Source organism: Engystomops pustulosus, chromosome 7 (assembly GCF_040894005.1).
Source record: "Engystomops pustulosus chromosome 7, aEngPut4.maternal, whole genome shotgun sequence".
Taxonomy (NCBI): Eukaryota; Metazoa; Chordata; class Amphibia; order Anura; family Leptodactylidae; genus Engystomops; species Engystomops pustulosus.
The window spans coordinates 159,391,444-159,415,789 of record NC_092417.1 but is presented as its reverse complement, the minus strand read 5'-3'; the positions used below and the strand labels follow the sequence as shown (position 1 = coordinate 159,415,789).

Below are 24,346 nucleotides of genomic sequence, written 5' to 3'. Positions count from 1 at the left end.
AAGAAACACGTGCAGTGATCATTGCACTGCACAAAACTGGTCTAACAGGGAAGAGTATCGCAGCTAGAAAGATTGCACCTCAGTCACCAATCTATCGCATCATCAAGGAATTCAGGGAGAGAGGTTCCATTGTTACCAAAAAGGCTCCAGGACGCCCAAGAAGGACCAGCAAGCACCAGGACCGTCTCTTAAAAGTGTTTCAGCTTTGGGATCGGGCTACCAGCAGTGCAGAGCTTGCTCAGGAATGGCAGCAGGCAGGTGTGAGTGCATCTGCACGCACTGTGAGACTGCGGAGACTCTTGGAGCAAGCCCTGGTGTCAAGGAGGGCAGCAAAGAAGCCACTTCTCTCCAGAAAAATCATCAGGGACAGACGGATATGCTGCAAAAGGTACAGGGAGTGGACTGATGAGGACTGGGGTAAAGTCATTTTCTAGGATGAATCCCCTTTCCAATTGTTTGGAACATCTGGAAAACAGCTTGTTGGGAGAAGACAAGGTGAGCGATACCACCAGTCTTGTCTCATGCCCCCTGTAAAGCCTCCTGCAACCATTCATGTGTGGGGCGGCTTCTCCGCCAAGGGAATCGGCTCTTTCACAGTCTTGTCTAAAAACACATCCATGAATAAAGAATGGAACCAGAATGAGTCCAAGAGCAACTTCTCCCAACCGTCCAGGAGCAGTTTGGTGATCAACAATGCCTTTTCCAGCATGATGGAGCACCTTGCCATAAAGCAAAGGGGAGAACTAAATGGCTCAGGGAACAAAACATAGAGATTTTGGGTCCATGGCCTGGAAACTCCCCAGATCTTAATCCCATTGAGAACTTGTGGTCAATCATCAAGAGACGGGTGGACAAACAAAAACCAACAAATTGTGACAAAATGCAAGCACTGATTGTGCCAGAATGGACGACTATCAGTCAGGATTTGGTCCAGAAGGTGATTGAGAGCTGCCAGGGAGAATTGCAGAGGTCCTGAAGAAGAAGGGACAGCACTGCAAATACTGACTCGCTGCAGTAACTCATTCTCACTGCCAATAAAAGCTTTTGTTACTCATAATATGATTGCACTTGTATTTCTGTATGTGATAAAACCAGAGGGCAACAGATCATGTGACAATATAATATTTGTGTCATTCTTAAAAATTTTGGCCATGACTGTACAGTTACTGTGCCTGGATCTATAAGCAACTGTCCCTCCGTGGTTTATCATAACAGATTTTGATGGTAGATTTCCTTTATTTCTGGTCACTTCACCAGGTGCCCCAATATTTTTTATTTGATTAATACTTTGCCGGCTCTGCTTCTCCACTGTAGAAGTAATATTGCTGTAAAGACAGTACAGATGCCATAAAGTGCTGTTAGATATAGCTGTGCTTCCCAAAAATTGCAATTAACACTACATTGGTCCTCATAGTCCCCCCAATATGAATATTGTTGCCCCAGTATACCCAGTACAGTGCATTCCATGGTGCCCCCACTCCAGAGTTTTCCTATTAGTAGTAAAGCCCCTCGTAATAATAATACTCCCCTACAGTTCTCCAATTTGTAATAACCCCCCAAATAGTAAAAAATACTCCCTTAGTGTGCCCCTATTACTGATAGTGCCCCCAACTGATGCCATTAGTACTGATGTCCCTTTAAAGGAAACCTTCCATTTGATTTGATGCATTATGAATCAAACATACCCTGAGAATGCTGCAGCTACACTGATACAGAAACATATCTTGTTTAATCCTTGAGCTGAGCTGTTTTGCTGAAAAAACAATTATAACATTCAGGATCTTGGGAAAGCTGGAATGCCTTCAGCCTACATGTTACACAGAGCTGTCTGCACTGCCTGGACATGACTAATCAACCTGAGATGTATGACTCATAGACAGCAGCTGGGGGATGGTGCAGTGATTGATTACTTCTGCCTGTCAGGTACAACACAGTGAATTGTGCCGTCTGTGGACTTTCTGGACAATGGTCTATGTCTGAAAAGTTTCGGAATACAACCAAACATTCTCTTCGCCCCTCTCTTCTCCCAGTCACACTCTTAGTGTCAGAGGGTCAACATTTGTCTCCATCCATGGGACATGATCTCCTGCTCAGCCACCATGTTTCAGAGCCTCCTTACAGAACCATTAGTGGTGGCCCTACCAGCAATGGCAGAAGGTGGTGACCTGCTGTGATGAACCTCTGGATGATGCTCTGCCGCCCTGCAAGAATTATCCGGCAATGTTTTGAGGAAAGATGTGGGATGTGCTCTGGGAAAACTAATCCATGGGCAATTACCCCTAGAGCCAGCCCCCCCCCCCCCCCCCGACTGTGGTAATCTTCTTATATTTGTTATCCATGGCCTCCTTCCTTCTACAATCAACTGTTAAAATTATACTATAGAGCCTGAAAGTCTCCGGGGGGATTACCAGAGGCCCTCTGTGTTACAGCTTCACAGGCTATTACACCGTCTTACCCTAACCCCTCCTGCACAGTGTAACAACCTGTGAAGCTAGACCACAGTGGGGCCATGGTAATGCGCATCAGAACCCCTCTGGCTCATTAGCATAATATTAAAAGTTGATTTAAGAAAAAAGGAGGCCATGGATAACAAATATAAGATTACCACAGTCACGGTGCCTGGTTCTATGAGTAAGTGTCCCAGCAGCAACGGCGATGCCAAGTGGCCAGGGTCAGATAATCACAGGCACTTTTAGAGCATCAGCCCTGGGCCCCGTCCTGGAGCTCCCCCAGCTCCGTTGATGAGACGGTGAAGGTATGTAATCACTTGCATGTGCATCTATAGGGTGATTCTGCAGCCGCAGCAGACTTTATGACGCATGTGATCAACATGAAGATGTGGAGGATGCCAGAGGAGAGTACATTTTGTAATTTTTTTCTGCTGCATTGGGGATAGAAATTAACTAAGAAGTGGGGGCCCTGCTTATTAAACAGATTACTGACTAAGGGGGGACCCTGACCATTACATGGGCTACATTCAGTGGTGACTCCAGATTTTGTGCCAGGGGCTCCCACCAAGCTTGATAATGTGTTTTACTTTACATGGCTCCCAGCAAGCAGCATGTAGCGAGTCCCAGGGAGGACACCTGCAGCCTGTATGTGCCCTCTCCTCCACACTCATTCAGCTCCATCCCCCTCTTCCTGTCATGTGCATTGAGTAGGCAGGGAAGGGAAAAGAATGGAGTAGAGGAAGAATGCATGAGGAGCCACAGGCACACACAGGCTGCAGCTGTGTAATCTGAAATAAACGATTGTAAACTACTGTAATGCTGACAAAGGTATTTTTACAGCATAGCTTAGGCTACTGGGACCTGTCTCCAGCTGAAAATGACATTGCTGGTGACAGGTTCCCTTTAAATGGGGTGTCTACACTGTATAAGGGGCAGTGTACAAACTGTAGTGAAGAGCATAAGCTATAAGATAGTACTTTTCTATTGTCAGGTAAAATATCCCTTTTAGCTTTCTTTTTTTTTTTTTAATGTTAAAAATCACCCTTTCATTTATTAAAAAAAAAAAATTCTCCTCCAAAGTCATATTCAAATGAGCTGAAGAGACACTCCTTGCCTGTCCCATTTTGTCTGAGATGAGTCAGGCTGAGAGGCTGAAGGGGAGACGCTTCTATCGGAGAATGCCAGCACCAGGATCCCTGTAATACGGGCGGTTATAGACATCAGAGCCGGTGCCAGCACTGGGCAAATCCGGGCAAGTGCCGGGGCCCAGAGCTGCTGGGGGGGGGGGCCCACATAAGGCTGTACATGAGGAATCCATGAGGGTGAGGGGGGCTTTATATAAAATAACCATGAGGGGATGTTTGGAATGATAAACTAGGGAATATTTTAGGGAACAGGAGACTGTTTTAGTTTCTGAATTTAATGCCACCATGTGAGTTCACTGCAAAGGGGCCCACTGAGGCTCTGTCGCCCCGGGGCCTACTGATACCTGGGGCCGACCCTGATAAACATAGTCAGGAATTGGATCTATATCTGTATATGTGTGTGTATATATATATATATATATATATATATATATATATATATATATATATATATATAGCTGCTGTTTTCTCCTGTTCCATTATACATAGTACCTGATTACCATCTATAAAATGACACCAGAAGGATGCTATGGAGCCCAATAGGCAACTCTGATGTGACCCTTCATCCAGCCTCTTAGCTAATATGCATATGACGTATATAGGGTATTTCACATCCGACCTGACTGTAGTTTTGTCAAAAGTTGTTCTTCATTCTATGTCCTACACATGACCTGAAGCTCCTTGGTCCAAGTGTAAGTGCAGCTATAGCCCCCGTCCACCTACCACATGGCCCAGGGTCATAAAAGTGCAGACAATACAGTAATGATCTGAAGATACGATTTGTTAAAAAAATTTATTACTCCCAGTCAGTGCTGATATATAACCATATAATCGTAGTACAGTCACATACTAATATAACATAAGAAACGCGTTTCATGTGGACAAGAATCAACTCGAGTTCTGCAGCTTGTTCTTCAGGGCTCTCAGTCTGGACATCACCACATCCCAGTCCAGGTAGGAGCCTTCCAGATGACGTGAGATATTTGCTCCCGATTCGTAGCTTTTCCGTCCATGTAAAATCCGCCAGTTGTCAAATGTCACCACTTGACCTAAAAATGGAAACAGTAAGAAGTAATATATCATTGCTGCATACATGTCCATTTACACATCCTCCCAGGGCCGGCGCTAGGACATGGCATTCCCCGGGCAAGTGCCGGGGCCCAGAGCCGCCGGTGGGGGGGGGCCACATAGGGCTGTACATAACGAATCCTTGGGGACGACAGGTGCATTATATAAGATAACCATGAGGGGGCTGTTTGGGTTGATAAACTAGGGAATATTTTTGAGACTGTTTTAGGTTCTGAATTTTTAATGACCACCATGTGAGTTTACTGCAAAGGGGCCCACTGAGGATCTGTCACACAGGGGCCTACTGATACCTGGAGCCTCACATCTCCATAGAACACGCTGTGGAAGGTTAATGCAATGATCAAATAAACTGGAGCATCAAACCCTCTTCTCTCAAGGGAAAGGATTGTCACAATATTAACTTTCCCTATTGTGGGCCCCGTATTATTATTTTCTAGGGGACTCCTGTAGAGGTTGATGGGCCCCACTGGATGAAGGAGACCAGGAGGTCCTACACAGAGGTGAGATACAAATTCAGTTTAGGGATAAGAGAATTTAAGGGGACCTGGCAGGAGTGAGATGAAGCCCCTCATCTGCCCGTCTGCCCTCTTGGTCTAGTTTCTTCATCTCCTACTAATACGGGGGGGGGGGGGGGGGGGATAGACTGAGAAGAGGAGGAGGAGGAGGAGAGTTGTATCGGGCAACATTGAGTCACAGCAAGGGGTAGAGTTGAGCATTAGGTGGACCCAAGAGATGTTTTGTTTAGGGCCCCCAAAATCAACTTAAAAGTCATGGGTGATGTCATCTAAGGTCCTGTTAAATCTGCAACCTCTACCCCATGTATGCATCTGATCACATGAAATCACAGCACCCTCCGTGTGATCAGATACATACATGGGGAAGAGTTTGCAGAGTTGAAGAGTCACAGGACCTCAGATGACATCACCCTGGTAACATGACATGAAGTGCTGAATACTTAGATGAGGGATGGGAGGGGCAGGCTGAGCAGGACACACCCCCTCTGATGCCATGTAGGATAACATAAAGTTTATTTATGGGAATGTAAGGGAAACACTTTTTTTTGCTAAAGGAAGGGTGTCAGTTAGTTACTAGGACTCAATGGGAACTTGTCACTTGCTGTAAAAATGTGGTGAGAGGTTCCCTTTAAATTCTCATATAATTAAGGCTCTACTTCCTCAGGGCGGTCACTAAATCAAGTAAATTGTGTAAAAAGTGATACATACCTGGTTTCATCTTGTAATAATAAGTATTTTTGGGATGATTCATCAAATTCACAAACTTCTTCAGAGAATCGTAAAACGGTTGCACCTCTTCAACCGGCAGATTGAGAACCGAGTCTCTTGTTGCGTTATTGAAATTAATGCGTAGAAGATCTCCATTGGGATGTAACCTGAAATGGAAGAGAAGGGTTTGTGTATATGATGCACTTGAAGAAACCATCTAGGAATTGCAACGTGGGTAAACAACCTAGAGTGGGCCAACCATGGGCCAACCATAAGCAAGAGGAGGGAGTGTCTAATATACATAACTACAGTGTAAATAGAGTCTGGAATTTGTCCCTCTGCTCTTGAATCGGCCAACCATGAGCATGCGGATTACATTAATATACAGAACTACAGTGTATATAGATTAGTCACAGACACTCCCCATTGATCTTGAATTGACATCCGTAAGCAAGAAGGAATGCATTCATCTACAGAACTACTGTATAGGTAGATTAGTCCGAGACACTTCTTTCTCTTGAATGGACCATCAATAAGCAGGGGGAGTATCTAAGCTACATCATTACAGTGTATATAGCTTAGACTGGGATTACTCCTTCTGCTCTTGAATGGGCCAACCATAAGAAAAGGGGAGTGCAATAATCCACAGAACTACAGTGTACATAGATCAGTTTGAAACGCCATCCCTAGAATCCCTAGATCTTGAATGGGCCAACCATGATTAGAGGGACTGTCTACAGAAATACAGTGTACATAGATACGTTTGAGACACTCCCCCTTTCTCGTAAATGGACCAACCATAAGCAGGGGGAGTTTCTTATTAGATAACTACAGTGTATATAACTTGGACTGGAATTTATCACTCTGCTCTTGAATGGGCCAACCATGAGCAAGGCTTCCTTGCTTTAAGGAACCAACAAGGAGAAGTCCATTTTCTTCAGTTCTCCACAAGATTTCACAGGTTCAGGTCTATATATAACTATATTTAGAGCCTCTGACAATTCCTCAAAGCTCAGACCACTGTCTCACAGGGCAAGTAAGAGTCCAGTCCCAGATTGAAAGCACATCTACGACCAGGATTAAGGAATGTAAACTCAACACACTGACATGCTGGTGTGCGCTACTATGGCAGGATCTGCTCTTCTTCTAGCTTCTTATGCCCTGGTTTGTATAATTTTTCAATCCTTATTTTTATAAAAACAAGCCTAAGGGGCTCCATAGGTGTCAATGGTGCCTGGAGCCCTTCAGGCTCATATGCATCATTTTTAATGGTCTTTTTTCTTTAAAAAAACAAGGACATAAGAAGCTAAAAGCAGAGCATATCCTGCCAGAGGGAGCAAACACCAGTATGTCAGTGTGCTTGGTTTACAATCCTTCATCCTGGTGGTAAATTTCCTTTAAGGAACTCCAGATAAATGTAAATCTGCCATAGTTACTGCGAAACTTCATCTGTTCCTAATTCAAATATATCAAGTATCACGTTTATTACCTCATTGATAGAAAACTTTGGTTATAACTAGAGATGAGCGAGCACTAAAATGCTCGGGTACTCGTTATTCGAGACGAACTTTTCCCGATGCTCGAGTGCTCGTCTCGAATAACGAGCCCCATTGAAGTCAATGGGAGACTCGAGCATTTTTCAAGGGGACCAAGGCTCTGCACAGGGAAGCTTGGCCAAACACCTGGAAACCTCAGAAAAGGATGGAAACACCACGGAAATGGACAGGAAACAGCAGGGGCAGCATGCATGGATGCCTCTGAGGCTGCTTAATCGCACCATTATGCCAAAATTATGGGCAACAGCATGGCCATGACAGAGTGACAGAATGAAGCTAGATAGCATCTAAAACATGCAATAATTGACCCTGACACTATAGGGGACGGCATGCAGAGGCAGCGGCAGCAGGCTAGAGAGTGGCATGGCGACATACCCTAAATGGACTCAGGCTTCAAACCAATGGGTGGCAGAGAGGAACCAAAGGAGGTGAGCAAGAAGCGCTCAAATAATATCGGTACATGATAAAAGTTTGCCAGTATATTTTGTGGATTACACAGCAGGGTGGCGACAAAGTTAACATGGAAGCCATGAAAACAACCCAAAATTCTGCCTGACACAGCTCGTTTGATAAGGGGACCATGTATGGAGGCAGTGAACTAGTAGTAGATTAAAGGTGCTGCAGTTAAAACTATGTTAGTTGGATCTTGGCATGGAGCTGGCGCTCCGCTGCCAGGCGAGCTTTCGCCAATCCAAGCCCCTGTCTATAGGCTACTCCCCAAACAGCACTTCTAAGAACCTTTTGTATAAGATCAAGTGTAGTAGCGTTCTTATAAGTTTAGGATATGGCGGGTGAGGGGAATGTAAACAGCTGCGCAAGAAGCGCTGAAATAATATCGGTAAATGATAAAAGTTTGCCAGTATTTTTTGTGGATTACACAGCAGGGTGGCGACAAAGTTAACAAGTTTGTTGTGGAAGCCATGAAAACAACCCAAAATTCTGCCTGACACAGCTCGTTTGATAAGGGGACCATGTATGCTTACAGTTCATGCCAGTCGCTGCACTGGCTGCCAGTCTCCTTTCGAATACAGTTTAAAATAATAATAACCCTCATCCATAAAGCTCTGTATAATGCTGCACCCCCCTACCTCTCCTCTCTTATCTCAGTCTATCGCCCAACCCGTGCTCTTAGATCCGCCAGTGATCTTAGATTAACCTCTACCCTAGTGCGGACCTCCCACTCGCGTCTCCAAGACTTCTCTAGAGCTGCACCAATTCTATGGAATGCTCTGCCCCGGACTATCAGACTAATACCTAACCTCCAAAGTTTCAAACGTGCTCTTAAAACCCATTTCTTTAGGCAAGCCTATAACACTCATTAACTGCATGAAGTTTTAACTCTTCTACTAACCCGTCCTGTGTCGTCCTCCCATCTGTTATCCAGCAACCAACAGGCACCAGACTTCTCTGCAGTCCCATTCACCCTGGACCTGGTATATAAGATGACGGCTGAGTGGTTCAAGCGACAGCAATTCCATTTATTATATTTTGTTCTATTCCCTAAGAAGAATGGCTTGACCATTAAATATTCTTTTACCTCGTGTTACCCCATCATCTTCATAAACCGTAAGCTCTGGCGAGCAGGGACCTCACTCCTGTTGTTCCATACAAATGTTGTGCTCTGTTACATTACATTTGTATTTGTTTCCTATGATTTGTAAAGCGCTACAGAATATGATGACGCTATATAAATAAAGATTATTATTATTATTATTATGGAGGCAGTGAACTAGTAGTAGATTAAAGGTGCTGCAGTTAAAACTATGTTAGTTGGATCTTGTGATGGAGCTGGCGCTCTGCAGCCAGGCGAGCTTTCGCCAATCCAAGCCCCTGTCTCTAGGCTACTCCCCAAACAGCACTTCTAAGAACCTTTTGTATAAGATCAAGTGTAGTAGCGTTCTTATAAGTTTAGGATATGGCGGGTGAGGGGAATGTAAACAGATGCGCAAGAAGCGCTGAAATAATATCCCTAAATGGTAAAAGTTTGCCAGTATATTTTGTGGATAACACAGCAGGGTGGCGACAAAGTTAACAACTTTGATGTGGAATCCATGAAAACAACCCAAATTTCTGCCTGACACACCTCGTTTGATAAGGGGAGGATGTATGGAGGCAGCTATATGGACGACTTTTGGAGGTAGCAATGGAGACAACGTGTGGAGGCTGCTATGGAGACAATTTAATTTGGATAGTGCCTGTATGTGGCAGTCCCAAAAAGTTTTCAAACCAGAGGAGCAGGTAGGTGTCCCTCCAGAAAAATGGAATAGATTGAGTGCATGTATGTGGCAGTCCCAAAAAGTTTTCAAACCAGAGGAGCAGGTAGGTGGCCCTCCAGAAAAATGGAATAGATTGAGTGCCTGTATGTGGCAGTCCCAAAAAGTTTTCAAACCAGAGGAGCAGGTAGGTGTCCCTCCAGAAAAATGGAATAGATTGAGTGCCTGTATGTGGCAGTCCCAAAAAGTTTTCAAACCAGAGGAGCAGGTAGGTGTCCCTCCAGAAAAATGGAATAGATTGAGTGCATGTATGTGGCAGTCCCAAAAAGTTTTCAAACCAGAGGAGCAGGTAGGTGGCCCTCCAGTAAAATGGAATAGATTGAGTGCCTGTATGTGGCAGTCCCAAAAATGTTTCAAACCAGAGGAGCAGGTAGGTGGCCCTCCAGTAAAATGGAATAGATTGAGTGCCTGTATGTGGCAGTCCCAAAAATGTTTCAAACCAGAGGAGCAGGTAGGTGGCCCTCCAGTAAAATGGAATAGATTGAGTGCCTGTATGTGGCAGTCCCAAAAAATTTTCAAACCAGAGGAGCAGGTAGGTGGCCCTCCAGTAAAATGGAATAGATTGAGTGCCTGTATGTGGCAGTCCCAAAAATGTTTCAAACCAGAGGAGCAGGTAGGTGGCCCTCCAGAAAAATTGAATAGATTGAGTGCCTGTATGTGGCAGTCCCAAAAATGTTTCAAACCAGAGGAGCAGGTAGGTGGCCCTCCAGTAAAATGGAATAGATTGAGTGCCTGTATGTGGCAGTCCCAAAAATGTTTCAAACCAGAGGAGCAGGTAGGTGGCCCTCCAGTAAAATGGAATAGATTGAGTGCCTGTATGTGGCAGTCCCAAAAATGTTTCAAACCAGAGGAGCAGGTAGGTGGCCCTCCAGTAAAATGGAATAGATTGAGTGCCTGTATGTGGCAGTCCCAAAAATGTTTCAAACCAGAGGAGCAGGTAGGTGGCCCTCCAGTAAAATGGAATAGATTGAGTGCCTGTATGTGGCAGTCCCAAAAATGTTTCAAACCAGAGGAGCAGGTAGGTGGCCCTCCAGTAAAATGGAATAGATTGAGTGCCTGTATGTGGCAGTCCCAAAAATGTTTCAAACCAGAGGAGCAGGTAGGTGGCCCTCCAGTAAAATGGAATAGATTGAGTGCCTGTATGTGGCAGTCCCAAAAATGTTTCAAACCAGAGGAGCAGGTAGGTGGCCCTCCAGTAAAATGGAATAGATTGAGTGCCTGTATGTGGCAGTCCCAAAAATTTTTTAAAACAGAGGACCGGGTAGGTGGCCCTCCAGAAAAATTAAATGCATAAAGTACTATAGCTAGAGCCAGTGGGCCCTGTCAAAAAATAGCCAGTTTCCTCTGCTTTACTGTACAAAGAGGAGGAGAAGGAGGAAAATGAGGAGGAGGAGGAGTGGATCAATTATTCAGGTTGAGCTTCCTTCACCTGGTGGAGATTGGAAATTCTGAGAAATCCAGCCTTTATTCATTTTAATAAGCGTCAGCCTGTCAGTCGACAGGCGTGTACGCTTATCTGTGATGATGCCACCAGCTGCACTGAAAACCCGCTCGGACAAGACGCTAGCGGCAGGGCAGGCAAGAACCTCCAAGGCGTACAGCGCCAGTTCGTGCCACATGTCCAGCTTTGAAACCCAGTAGTTGTAGGGAGCTGTGTGATCATTTAGGACGATGGTATGGTCAGCTACGTACTCCCTCACCATCTTTCTGTAAAGATCAGCCCTACTCTGCCGAGACTGGGGACAGGTGACAGTGTCTTGCTGGGGTGACATAAAGCTGGCAAAAGCCTTGTAAAGCGTACCCTTGCCAGTGCTGGACAAGCTGCCTGCTCGCCTACTCTCCCTCGCTACTTGTCCCGCAGAACTACGCACTCTGCCGCTAGCGCTGTCAGAAGGGAAATACTGTTTCAGCTTGTGCACCAGGGCCTGCTGGTATTCATGCATTCTCACACTCCTTTCCTCTGCAGGGATGAGAGTGGATAGATTTTGCTTGTACCGTGGGTCCAGGAGAGTGAACACCCAGTAATCGGTGCTGGAATAAATTCTTTGAACGCGAGGGTCACGGGATAGGCAGCCTAGCATGAAATCTGCCATATGCGCCAGAGTACCAACGCGTAAGAATTCACTCCCCTCACTGGCCTGACTGTCCATTTCCTCCTCCTCCAACTCCTCCAACTCCTCTTCTTCTGCCCATACACGCTGAACAGTGAAGGACTCAACAATGGTCCCCTCTTGTGTCTCGCCAACATTCTCCTCCTCTTCCTCCTCATCCTCCTCCACCTCCACCTCCTCCGATATGCGCTGAGAAACAGACCTGAGGGTGCTTTGGCTATCAACAAGGGAATCTTCTTCCCCCGTCTCTTGTGACGAGCGCAAAGCTTCCGACTTCATGCTGACCAGAGAGTTTTTCAACAGGCCAAGCAGCGGGATGGTGAGGCTGATGATGGCGGCATCGCCACTGACCATCTGTGTTGACTCCTCAAAGTTACTCAGCACCTGACAGATATCAGACATCCACGTCCACTCCTCATTGTAGACTTGAGGAAGCTGACTGACCTGACTACCAGTTCTGGTGGAAGTTGACATCTGGCAGTCTACAATCGCTCTGCGCTGCTGGTAAACTCTGGATAACATGGTCAGTGTTGAATTCCACCTCGTGGGCACGTCGCACAACAGTCGGTGAGCGGGCAGTTGGAGGCGGCGCTGCGCTGCCCTGAGAGTGGCAGCATCTGGGCTGGACTTCCTGAAATGCGCACAGATGCGGCGCACCTTCGTGAGCAAATCAGACAGATTGGGGTATGTCTTGAGGAAACGCTGAACTATCAGATTTAACACATGGGCCAGGCATGGCACATGTGTCAGTCTGCCGAGTTGCAGAGCCGCCACCAGGTTACGGCCGTTGTCACACACAACCATGCCTGGCTTCAGGTTCAGCGGTGCCAGCCACAGATCAGTCTGCGCCGTGATGCCCTGTAATAGCTCTTGGGCGGTGTGCCTTTTGTCGCCTAGGCTCAGCAGTTTGAGCACCGCCTGCTGTCGCTTAGCGACGGCACTGCTGCTGTGCCTAGAGCTACCGACTGATGGCGCCGTGCCCACGGATGGTAGTTCGGAGGAGGAGGTGGAGGAGGGGTGGGAGGAGGAGGAGGCATAGTAGGCCTGAAACACCTGGACCGAGGTAGGCCCCGCAATCCTCGGCGTCGGCAGTATATGACCAGCCCCAGGGTCAGACTCGCTCCCAGCCTCCACCAAGTTAACCCAATGTGCCGTCAGCGATATATAGTGGCCCTGCCCGGCAGCACTCGTCCACGTGTCCGTGGTCAGGTGGACCTTGTCAGAAACGGCGTTGGTCAGGGCACGGATGATGTTGTCTGACACATGCTGGTGCAGGGCTGGGACGGCACATCGGGAAAAGTAGTGGCGGCTGGGGACCGAATACCGAGGGGCGGCCGCCGCCATGAGGTTGCGAAAGGCCTCGGTCTCTACTAGCCTATAGGGCAGCATCTCCAGGCTAAGCAATCTGGAGATGTGCACATTAAGGGCTTGGGCGTGCGGGTGGGTTGCACTATATTTGCGTTTCCGCTCCAGCGTCTGGGGTATGGAGAGCTGAACGCTGGTGGATGCTGTGGAGGATCGTGGAGGCGACGATGGGATTTTTGTGGCAGGGTCCTGGGCAGGGGGCTGACTATCAGCTGACACAGGGGAAGGAGCAGTGGTGTGCACGGCCGGAGGTGAACGGGCTTGTTGCCACTGAGTGGGGTGTTTAGCATTCATATGCCTGCGCATACTGGTGGTAGTTAAGCTAGTAGTGGTGGAACCCCTGCTGAGCCTGGTTTGGCAAATGTTGCACACCACAGTCCGTCGGTCATCCGGTGTTTCCTTAAAGAACCTCCAGACTTCTGAAGATCTAGCCCTCGCCGCAAGAGCCCTCGCCACGGGAGCTTCACTAGTTGACACATTTGGCGCTGATGCACCAGCTCTGGCCCTGCCTCTCCGTCTGGCCCCACCACTGCCTCTTCCAACCTGTTCTGGTCGAGGACTCTCCTCCGTCTCAGAAGCACTGTGTTCACCCGGCCTCTCAACCCAGCTTGGGTCTGTCACCTCATCATCCTCCGATCCCTCAGTCTGCTCCCCCCTCGGACTTCCTGCCCTGACAACAACTTCCCCACTGTCTGACAACCGTGTCTCCTCATCGTCGGACACCTCTTTACACACTTCCACTACGTCAAGAAGGTCATCATCACCCACAGACTGTGACTGGTGGAAAACCTGGGCATCGGAAAATTGCTCAGCAGCAACCGGACAAGTGGTTTGTGACTGTGGGAAGGGTCCAGAAAACAGTTCCTCAGAGTATGCCGGTTCAAATGCCAAATTTTCCTGGGAGGGGGCAGACTGGGGGGGAGGAGGCTGAGGTGCAGGAGCTGGAGGAGTGGCGATTTCGGTGACATGGGTGGACTGCGTGGAAGACTGACTGGTGGACAAATTGCTCGAAGCATTGTCAGCAATCCACGACATCACCTGTTCGCACTGTTCTGGCCTCAACAGTGCTCTACCACGAGTCCCAGTAACTTCAGACATGAACCTAGGGAGTGTAGCTCTGCGGCGTTCCCCTGCTCCCTCATAAGCAGGTGGTGTCTCACCCCGCCCAGGACCACGGCCTCTGACCCCTGCAGTAGTTGGACGCCCACGTCCCCGCCCTCGTCCTCTACCCCTAGCCCTCGGGTTAAACATTTTTAAAATGAGAGTTATAGCTTTAATTTTTTTTTAACTTTTTTTTGTGTTTTTTTTTTTTTTTGTGTTTTTTGTTTTTTTTTGTGTTTTTTGTTTTTTTTTGTTTTTTTTGTTTTTTTTTGTGTTTTTGAGTTTTTAAAACCAAACGATGCTATCCTATTGCTATGGCTATTTTCTAGCCAAGTATGAAAGCACACTACTATGCCAGATGAGATGACACTGAGTTATTAAACAAAATAAACGTAAAATAAAAAAGGACAAATGGCAGACTGTGCCTAATTGAAATCCAACCCCTACTAAATTTTCCCACTTCGGTCTTTGCTATGGATATGTGCGTCACTAAGCGCAAAACACAGCGGTCGCAAGTCTCACTACAAATTGCTCAGAATTGGCTAGTACATGCACTGCAGCAAGTACAGCCACCAGCAGATCAACCAGAAATCAAATATATAGAACGCTACTGTAGGCGTAAGTAAGCTGTTTGGATTCTCCTATGGCTATTTTCTAGCCAAGTATCAAAGCACACTACTATGCCAGATGAGATGACACTGAGTTATTAAACAAAATAAACGTAAAAAAAAAAGTTAATGGCAGACTGTGCCTAATTGAAATCAAACCCCTACTAAATTTTCCCACTTTGGTGTTTGAGGTGGATATGTGCGTCACTAAGAGCTAAACACAACGGTAGCAAGTCCCCCTGCTAATTCCTCACAAAATGGTACTAGATGCAAATAAAAAAAAAAAAAGTAGAACGTTATTGTAGCCCTAAGAAGGGCTGTTGGGTTCTTTGAGAATCACTCCTGCCTAACAGTAAGCTAATAGAACACCCTAACGCTTTCCCTGACCAGCAGCAGCTCTCTCCCTAGCGGCATCCAGACACAGAATGATCCGAGCAGCGCGGGCAGCGGCTAGTCTATCCCAGGGTCACCTGATCTGGCCAGCCAACCACTGCTATCGACGTGTAAGGGTACCACGTCATGCTGGGTGGAGTGCAGAGTCTCCTGGCTTGTGATTGGCTCTGTTTCTGGCCGCCAAAAAGCAAAACGGCGGGAGCTGCCATTTTCTCGAGCGGGCGAAGTATTCGTCCGAGCAACGAGCAGTTTCGAGTACGCTAATGCTCGACCGAGCATCAAGCTCGGACGAGCATGTTCGCTCATCTCTAGTTATAACTCTATAACAATACACAATTGCCTTAAAGGGATTGTGTCATGAAATACCTATATTTCACATAAGGCTATGGTGAAAATTTGCATCTCATTCGGAAAAAAAGCTAGACGTTTCCAAAATTCTCCCTCCAGCTGGGTGATATATTTGCTCAGTGGAGGCCATTGAAGCCTATGGGAGGCGGATACAGTAGTATGGCATACGTCCCTGGCTTCCACTGAGCGTATACATCTCTCAGCAGGAAGAAGGACCCCAGTAATGAGACATTCTTTAAAAAAGAATTCATCTGACATAAGCATACGAGGGCTTGTTTTTTGCAGATAGAGTTGAATTTTTGAACACTTCATTAACAATAATAAAATGTAAAAATGTATTACATTTATGGGGCAGAAGAATATTTTTTTTTTTAATGAAAACATTTATGCATTTCCCCCCACCATATAATAAAATGTTTTATAAAGAACGCATTTTTGTGCAGTTTTGTCACTTTAGTAGCAAATTCATCCCAAAGTTCCGTGTCATGGGCTGGGTCACGCAAAGTCATGACCCCGCTCTTTTTTTTATTAATTGTAACACCACAAAAAACACTGATGGGAACACCTGGGTGATTGGCCAGGCCCAGGTTTACCCAGCTCTGTGTATACTATATCATTATCCAGCACTTGCACTTTATTTATATGCACTTATGTATCATGCTTTATGATTGGAAGTATTGATCAATTTTGGCAGGTGGCATTACAGGCGGTCCCCTACTTAAGGACACCCGACTTACAGACGACCCATACTTAAAGACGGACCCCTCTGCCCCCTGTGACCTCTGGTGAAGCTCTCTGAAAGCTTTAGTATAGTCCTAGACTGCAATGATCAGCTGTAAGGTGTCTGTAATGAAGGTTTATTGATAATTCTTGGTCCAATTACAGCAAAAAATTTTGAAACTCCAATTGTCACTGGGCTAAAAAAATTGGATCTACAATGATAAAATATACAGTTTCGACTTACATACAAATTCAACTTAAGAACAAACCTACGGACCCGATCTTGTATGTAACCCGGGGACTCCTGTATACGGTTGCTATCCTTGTATGCAGGCTTTTATGCTTTGGTGTATATTCTTCTTGCACCTTATTGCCCACCCTAGCCACAGACACCCATTGTTAGGAACCTTACACCTTGTTATCCTTACTATTTCTATTTGTCCATACACTTGTGGTTAGGGGTGGTGGATGGAGTAGGGTCATGCACCCACTCTGTCTTGTGTCTTTTTGACATTTTTAATTGATATGTAGTTGTGTATTTCATTCATTGTTTAATAAAGATTGTATTGCATTATTCTCTTCAGTGCATATTTTTTTTATTAATTGGTCACTTTTCATTAGTTATGTTACTTTGCGCTGGTAGTATAGGGGATGCAAAGTATAGGGGATAACTATATGATTGAGGGGGTCCGACAGCTGCAGAAAAGGGTGACTTCAAGTAACCCTTAACCTCTCCATACCAGCAGGACTTGCATGTTTCGGAAATCCCATAGACGTCGATGCAGTGTGCTCAATTACAAACCCTTAAAAGTCTTTCATTTTATCAGGTTTCATGTAGTAAGATAAGCAGAACTTTGGGGACCATTCATATTGCAGACCCTGAAGTCCATTTTTCTGGAGTCTGCAATCTTATAAACGACATCCAATTGAATCAAATGTTGCACAACGTATCAAATATTTTGTGCATCTTGAAATTAAATCTACCATCAAAATCCCTCATGATAAACCAGGGACACTTACTCATAGATCCAGGCACCGTGACTGTGGTGATCTTCTTATATCTGTTATCCATGGCCTCCTTCTCCTTCTAAAATCAACCTTTAAAATGATACCAATTAGCCTGAAGGCCTCTGTGCTGCAGCTTCACCGGCTGTTACACTGTCTCACCCTCACCTCCCTGACTCTCTGCCTGATGTAATCTCACTGCAATAGAGGAAGCTTGGCAACACAGTGGGAAGGAGGAAGTGCTCCTGCATAGTGTAACAGCCTGGGATGCTGCAGCACGGAGGTGTTCTGGTAACACCCCCGGGAGCTCTTCAACCTAATTAGCAAAATTTAGAAAGTTGATTTTAGAAGGAAGGAGGCCATGGATGACACTGCAGACACTGCAGACACTATAGATACTGTAGACACTATAGATACTGTAGACACTACACACACTGTAGATAATGTAGACACTATAGATACTGTAGACACTATAGGCACTTTAGAGACTACACACACTATAGATACTGTTTCTGTAATAGATTTCTGTATAGATACAAGTGTCTCATGGATACAGACTATACCACACTTTATCGGAATTCTTCTGCCATAGACAGTTACATTTCCCATTCGGTGCCACAAGGGGGCAGTCATTACCTTGTATTGACTTCCAATCACATCCCTCCACTAGTGTAACTACAGGACTTACTCTACGATTCGCTGTTTGGACTGGAGGGAGAAATCACAATAATCCACTCCGGTGTCTGTGAAGTCAATCTGTTTGGACGTGAGGATGTCGAGCGCTTTTTGGTCTTCTTTTCGCAGTTGGTTGCACACGTGGAACCCGTCCACCACTTCGCTCTCGCCGCCAGATTCCGCTTGTTTTAAACAGTGAAGAAACTGGACCTGACAAATAAGAAACCACACAAGTTTTATAATGAATGTAACCCAACGCATCACAGAACGGATCTGATAGAAGTCTAGATAGAAACTATTAAAAAAAAAAAAAAAAAAAAATTGTGACTGTCCTATTCATCCAAATAAGAAAAAAAAAAATCAAATTTACTCATTGCCAAAAAACTTAACCCATTCACGACCAGGCCCTTTTTTTGTTTTTGCGTTTAGATTTTTTTTGAAGGTGGGGGATGAAAAAAACAATAACTATTTTTATTCTCTGCTTATTTTCTGCAGATCAAATTGTCCTTCATAGTGATGGAAAAAAAAATTGCAAATTTGGTTGAATTTGGTGACAAATCTGCATCTTTCAACATTTTCTTGGGGGCTTAGGTGCAGTCAAAGCCGTAAAAACTAACGACTCGTCTCGTTTAGATGCGGTGCGATCACAGAGATATCAAATTCAGAGAAGTGTTATTGTGTTTTAATACATTATAAAAAATGTAAACCTTGTGTATATAAAAAAATTCTTCATTTCACCATCCTCTTATGGACCTATATAAGGTGTCATTTTTTTTTTGCGAGTTGATCTGTCGTTTTCATTGCTACCAACGGGACTTTGGGACGTGGCGATTTTATTTGTTTTTCAAAGGAAAGGGGGTGTTTTAAAATTTTTCATTTCATTTGGACCTCCTAGGGTACTTTAAACCAGAGTCTGATTGCTTCTACCATATACTGAAAAACTACTGAATTGCAGTATATGGAGAATTTGTCATGGATCTGTAACAGTGTAACAGTGCCAGTAGCACACCTTTATAGATCTTCAGCAATGACATGCTGCCCTCACTGCCTTTTTTCTAAAATCAACTGTTAAAATTAGGAGCCGAAGGGCTATGGGCCTGTAACAAAAGTCCACTTGGGTCTCAGTTTCACCCTTGCCCCTAATCTGAAGCGGTGAGCACACAGTGGGTGGTGGGATGTTCTCCTGCACAGTGTAAGAGCTTGTGAATCTGTAGAACGGAGGGCTTCTGATAACACACCACAGAGCCTTTCTGGCTCATTAGCACAATTTTAAAAGTTGATTTTAGAAGGAAGGAGGCCATAGATAACAAATATAAGATCACCACAACCATGGTGCTGGGATCTATGAGCAAGTGTCCTGTAACTGTGTTTATTTGTCCGTAACAATTATATTTGAAGAAAATCCATCCTTAAAGTGAACATGACAGGACCTTTGTGCCGCCCAGTCTGACAGCTGGATGTGATAGAGGGAGAAAAGTTGAGCTCTGTGATTCATAGGTTTATAGGACATGATTTAGGAGCGAGTCATGATTACCCCACTCACACACAGTGATTGTGCGTGTGGAGTGGGGGAATCAGTTCTTTCACGGTCAGTGATTGAATTTAGACCATAACATAGGGACATCTGTCAATCACTGTGTGTGGGCGGAGTAATCAGGACTATCATTATCAATCACTGTGTGTGTGGGGGGTTATCAGGACTCCCACTGTCTTTCCTTGTGCCACACAACTTCTAGACTTGTCAAAAAACATCCACATCTACATCTATTGGAATTCTTAAAACTATTTAGTCCAGTATTTATCAAGAAGGTCAAGGGGACGTGTGATCTCCCATTATCCAGATTGTGGGGGTGGGGGCTCTCTGCTGCCATCATACATTTATCCCCTATACTGTGGACATATTGGGGGGAGATCTATCGCCTTGTTGTCTGGTTCCTAGTGCATCTTCTCAGGACTTTTTGATCTCAACTGAGTGCCAAAAAGTGTCTATTGAGACCAAAAAGTTGCAACAAGCGGTAAAAGAAACCAGACAACAAGGTGATAGACCCCCCACCCCCATGTGTGCAATGAAAGCGACATCAATGATTGTGGACAGAAGCATCGGGAGGAGGACGAGGGAAGCCCCCTGGAGGGGTAAGTATGGCATCTTCTAATATTGCATCCTTTATACTGCTCTGGGAAGAAGAAGGAGGGATTGTGGATCGGGAGGAGGACGAGGGAAGCCCCCTGGAGGGGTAAGTATGGCATCTTCTAATCTAGCATCCTTAATACTGCTCTGGGAAGAAGAATGAGGGATTGTGGATCAGTATGAGGGAAGCCCCCTGGAGGGGTAAGTATGGCATCTTCTTCTTCCCAGAGCAGTATTAAGGATGCAATATAAGAAGGAGGGATTGTGGATTGGTATGAGGACGAGGGAAGCCCCCTGGAGGGGTAAGTATGGCATCTTCTAATATTGCATCCTTAAAGGGGTTATCCGGCTTTAAAAATCTTTTTATGGCCGGGCTGGGGAGGGATAGTTAAACATAATAAACATGGACTTACTTCCTCCGGCGCCGCTGATGTCCCGCGCCGAGGTCCCTTCGATCCGTGCCCCTGTAAACAAACAGGGGCACGGAAGCCGCGCACAGGGAGCTTCCGGTCCGCGTTGTGGATGGCTCCTCCCATCCGTCCCTATCTCTCAGCGTTGTAAGCGCTGGGAGATGGTGTCCCATGGGAGCATCCGCCCGGCCGGAAGCTCCCTGTGCGCCGGTGTAATGAAACCGGCGCACGGAGAAGACGGGCCGCGGCGCGGGACATCGGCAGCACCGGAGGAGGTAAGTACATGTTTATTATGTTTAAATAGCCCTCCCCAGCCCAGCCATAAAAAATTTTTTAAACCCGGATAACCCCTTTAATGCTGCCTTTTTCAGGTCTTTTTTTAAATTTTTTTTTGCAAAAATAGGCCTTTACTTGACTTGACCCACATCTTCCTTGTTGTATGCCAGTCCACCTTTGACTTCCAGTAATGATCATGTACAATGTTTCGATACTAGATAACAGCCCCCAATATTGTATTAACCAACCCCCCCCCCCCCCCCATGATAAATACTTCCAGTAATGGTATCCAAAATATCTAGAAGGTGCTCACATAATGCCATAGACAAAAGCTGCGCACATGTGCCCCTCCAGCCCTCCAGTAATGGCTTGTACCAGGACATAGTAACTTATTAAAGAGGATTTTCTGAATCTTTTCCAGTTGCTGTAAACACCGGGATTATAATGAAGTACACGTGCCGAGCCGATAGCCCTGGCCGCTTATACTAGACTCATTATAATCACTGGAGCACTAGTGTTTGTATGTAATAAAGTCTGCAAATGTTAATTGAAATAACATAAATCACGGATACAACATTTGCAGATGACATCATATCCAGACTCTCAGTCCAAGCCGAATACGTCGGTGGTGTGAGCATGAACGAACGGGATCGGAGCGCATCATGTAATCCCGCGGGTGTATGTAATGCTTGGCCTGACCTCACACACATCTGTTCTCGTGTACACAGGACAGGTCCTAGGTTTTCACTTTGAAGTTTTACAATATTCACAATTAATAGTATGTTTATTATTACAACAAAATGAGTGGATATTGTTAGGTTTGAGGAATCTCCAAACATTGGCCAAAGAGGTTTAAAGAAATCAGTTTCCAAGAACAATTCCCTTGACTGTAAGAACTCTCTATTTCTGTGCTGTCTGTTATCGATCTCATGATGTCTCTGCACAGTATCACATAGGCAGCTAGAGACCGAAAATGTACCATATCTTTCTGTTAGGAGAACAGTGCAATAATCCTCTTCAATTTAGTTCTAAAAATATAAGAGAGACCACATGTGTACTGTCAGGTAGGTTGTAATTTAACTGAATCTCTCTGTCTCTGTGCTGTCTTATCAATGATGTCTCAGCACAGCATCACATAGGCAGCTAGATACTGTACATATCGTTTTGCTAGGAGGGCAATGTGATAATCCTCTTTCTATTTTCTTCTAAAAATACAAGAGACCAGAGGTGTACTGTTAGGTAGGTTGTACTGTATTTCTCTGTCACTGTGCTGTTTGTTATCAATCTCATGATGTCTCCACACAGTATCCCATAGGCAGCTAGAGACCGAGACTGTACCATATCTTTCTGATAGGAGAACAGTGCAATAATCCTCTTTTTCAATTAAGTTCTAAAAATTTAAAAGAGACCACATGTGTACTGTCAGGTAGGTTGTAATTTACCGTATATACTCGAGTATAAGCCGACCCGAGTATAAGCCGAGGCCCCTAATTTTACCACAAAAAAACTGTGAAAACCTTTTGACTCGAGTATAAGCCGAGGGTCGGAAATGCATTGGTCACAGCCTCTCCAGTATGTAGCCAGCCAGCCCCTGCCCCAGTGTATATAGCCTGCCAGCCCCTGCCCCAGTGTATATAGCCTGCCAGCCCCTGCCCCGTTGTGCAGCACAACAATACCGGATGGATCACACAGAAGATCTACGGGTGCCGCCAGAAAGGCGAGTTTTGATTTATTTATTTTTTTGACTCGAGTATAAGCCGAGTTGGGGCTTTTCAGCACATTTTTTGTGCTGAAAAACTAGGCTTATACTCGAGTATATAAGGTAACTGTATCTCTCTGTCTCTATGCTGTCTTATCAATGTCTCAGCAATGAGATAATCCTCTTTCTATTTTCTTCTAAAAATACAAGAGACCAGAGGTGTACTGTTAGGTAGGTTGTACTGTATTTCTCTGTCACTGTGCTGTCTGTTATCAATCTCATGATGTCTCCACACAGCATCACATAGGCAGCTAGAGACTACAATACCTTTCTGCTAGGAGAACAGTACAATAATCCGCTTTTTCAATTAAATTCTAAAAATTTAAAAAAAAAAAGAGACCACATGTGTACTGTCAGGTAGGTTGTACTGTCACTGTATTTCTCTGTCTGTGCTTTCTTATCAATCTCAAGATGTGTCCACACAGCATCACATGGGCAGCCAGAGACTGTACCACATCTTTCTGCTAGGAAGACAGTTTGATAATCCTCTATTTCTATTTTCTTCTAAATATTAGAGACCACAGGTGTACTGTCAGGTAGGTTGTACTGTCACTGTATTTCTCTGTCTGTGCTTTCTTATCAATCTCAAGATGTGTCCACACAGCATCACATGGGCAGCTAGAGACTGTACCACATCTTTCTGCTAGGAGGACAGTTTGATAATCCTCTATTTCTATTTTCTTCTAAATATTAGAGACCACAGGTGTACTGTCAGGTAGGTTGTACGCTTGCTCTAAAATATGTGACAAGAGCCAGTCTAATCATTAGCAGTAGCTGTGATAGATCTTTGTGTTTCCTCCTTAAGGAAAGCTAATGTGGTACAGTCCATTATTCTGCCTCTCTAAGGAAACTTAATGCCAGAAATGATGAAATGATTCGGAGACAACAGAAAGGCCCTTAACTCCAAAGGAGTCAGCATTAGATTACATGACCAGCTAAAGAGTAGACTATGATAATAATACTGCATTTTCCCTGTACGAATGAAGTCATGCATGTGTACTGCCAATCTGTGCATTTCAGTAGAACTTCCCGAGTGATCTACTCTACTTGGTCTACGGCTACATATTATTGGAACATCCCTTTAAGTGTCAAGAGTCCTCTGCATTTTCTCACTCTGTTTTTTCTCTAAATTGCACCTAGTATAAGAGTACTTACTCCAGGAGGATACTGTAGAGCAGGGTAGTCAGTATGAAGACTCAGTTTCCCAGACGTGTAGGCCACGTTGTTCGCGTCAGCCTTATCTTGAACTTGCCAGGTGTATCTGAAACAATGAGATGACATTACAAAGTTATTATGAATCCTGGAAAAGAAAAAGCCCAAAATAGAAGGTGCCGTATTATATTCGAACTCCAAATTCCAGCTTTGCGGTGTAGTAAGAAGCGGCTCGGGGTAATGGGATTGGCTTCGGACAGCACCAAAGGCTTCACTTGTACTAGGTCAGAAGTGAAGTCTCTGGGTGTCGCTGTGACACAAGTGGGTCCACAGTAGCCCATCCAGCAATGCCGAAGTATGGGAGACCTCCAAATGCTCAAACAAGGAGTCAGAAGGGTAAGTATTTTTTTTATTTTTAACCCTGCCCACACACTTAGGACTACCCCTCCCCAGCCCTTATGATTATATGATAAGTTAAAGGAGTTTTCCATGATTCCAGGAAAACCCCTTTTACTTTTTTGCCATTCACACTTCTGAAATTTGGGAGGGAACAAGTGCC

The 24,346-nt window shown here is 45.2% G+C and overlaps 1 protein-coding gene across 3 annotated transcripts in view; it reads right to left on the bottom strand.

Moving 5' to 3' along the window:
• Positions 1-4,369: 4,369 nt before the first annotated feature.
• BBOX1 (gamma-butyrobetaine hydroxylase 1) overlaps positions 4,370-24,346 on the bottom strand; it is a 63,945-nt gene continuing 43,968 nt past the window's right edge. For all 3 annotated transcript variants that reach the window (XM_072118550.1, XM_072118547.1, XM_072118551.1), the window contains 4 exons: positions 23,791-23,896; positions 18,076-18,272; positions 5,908-6,074; positions 4,370-4,644 (listed from right to left, as the gene is read on the bottom strand). In XM_072118550.1, the coding sequence (XP_071974651.1) occupies positions 4,484-4,644; positions 5,908-6,074; positions 18,076-18,272; positions 23,791-23,896 (631 nt within the window). In that variant the 3' untranslated portion in view covers positions 4,370-4,483. The remainder of the gene's footprint in view (positions 4,645-5,907; positions 6,075-18,075; positions 18,273-23,790; positions 23,897-24,346) is intronic.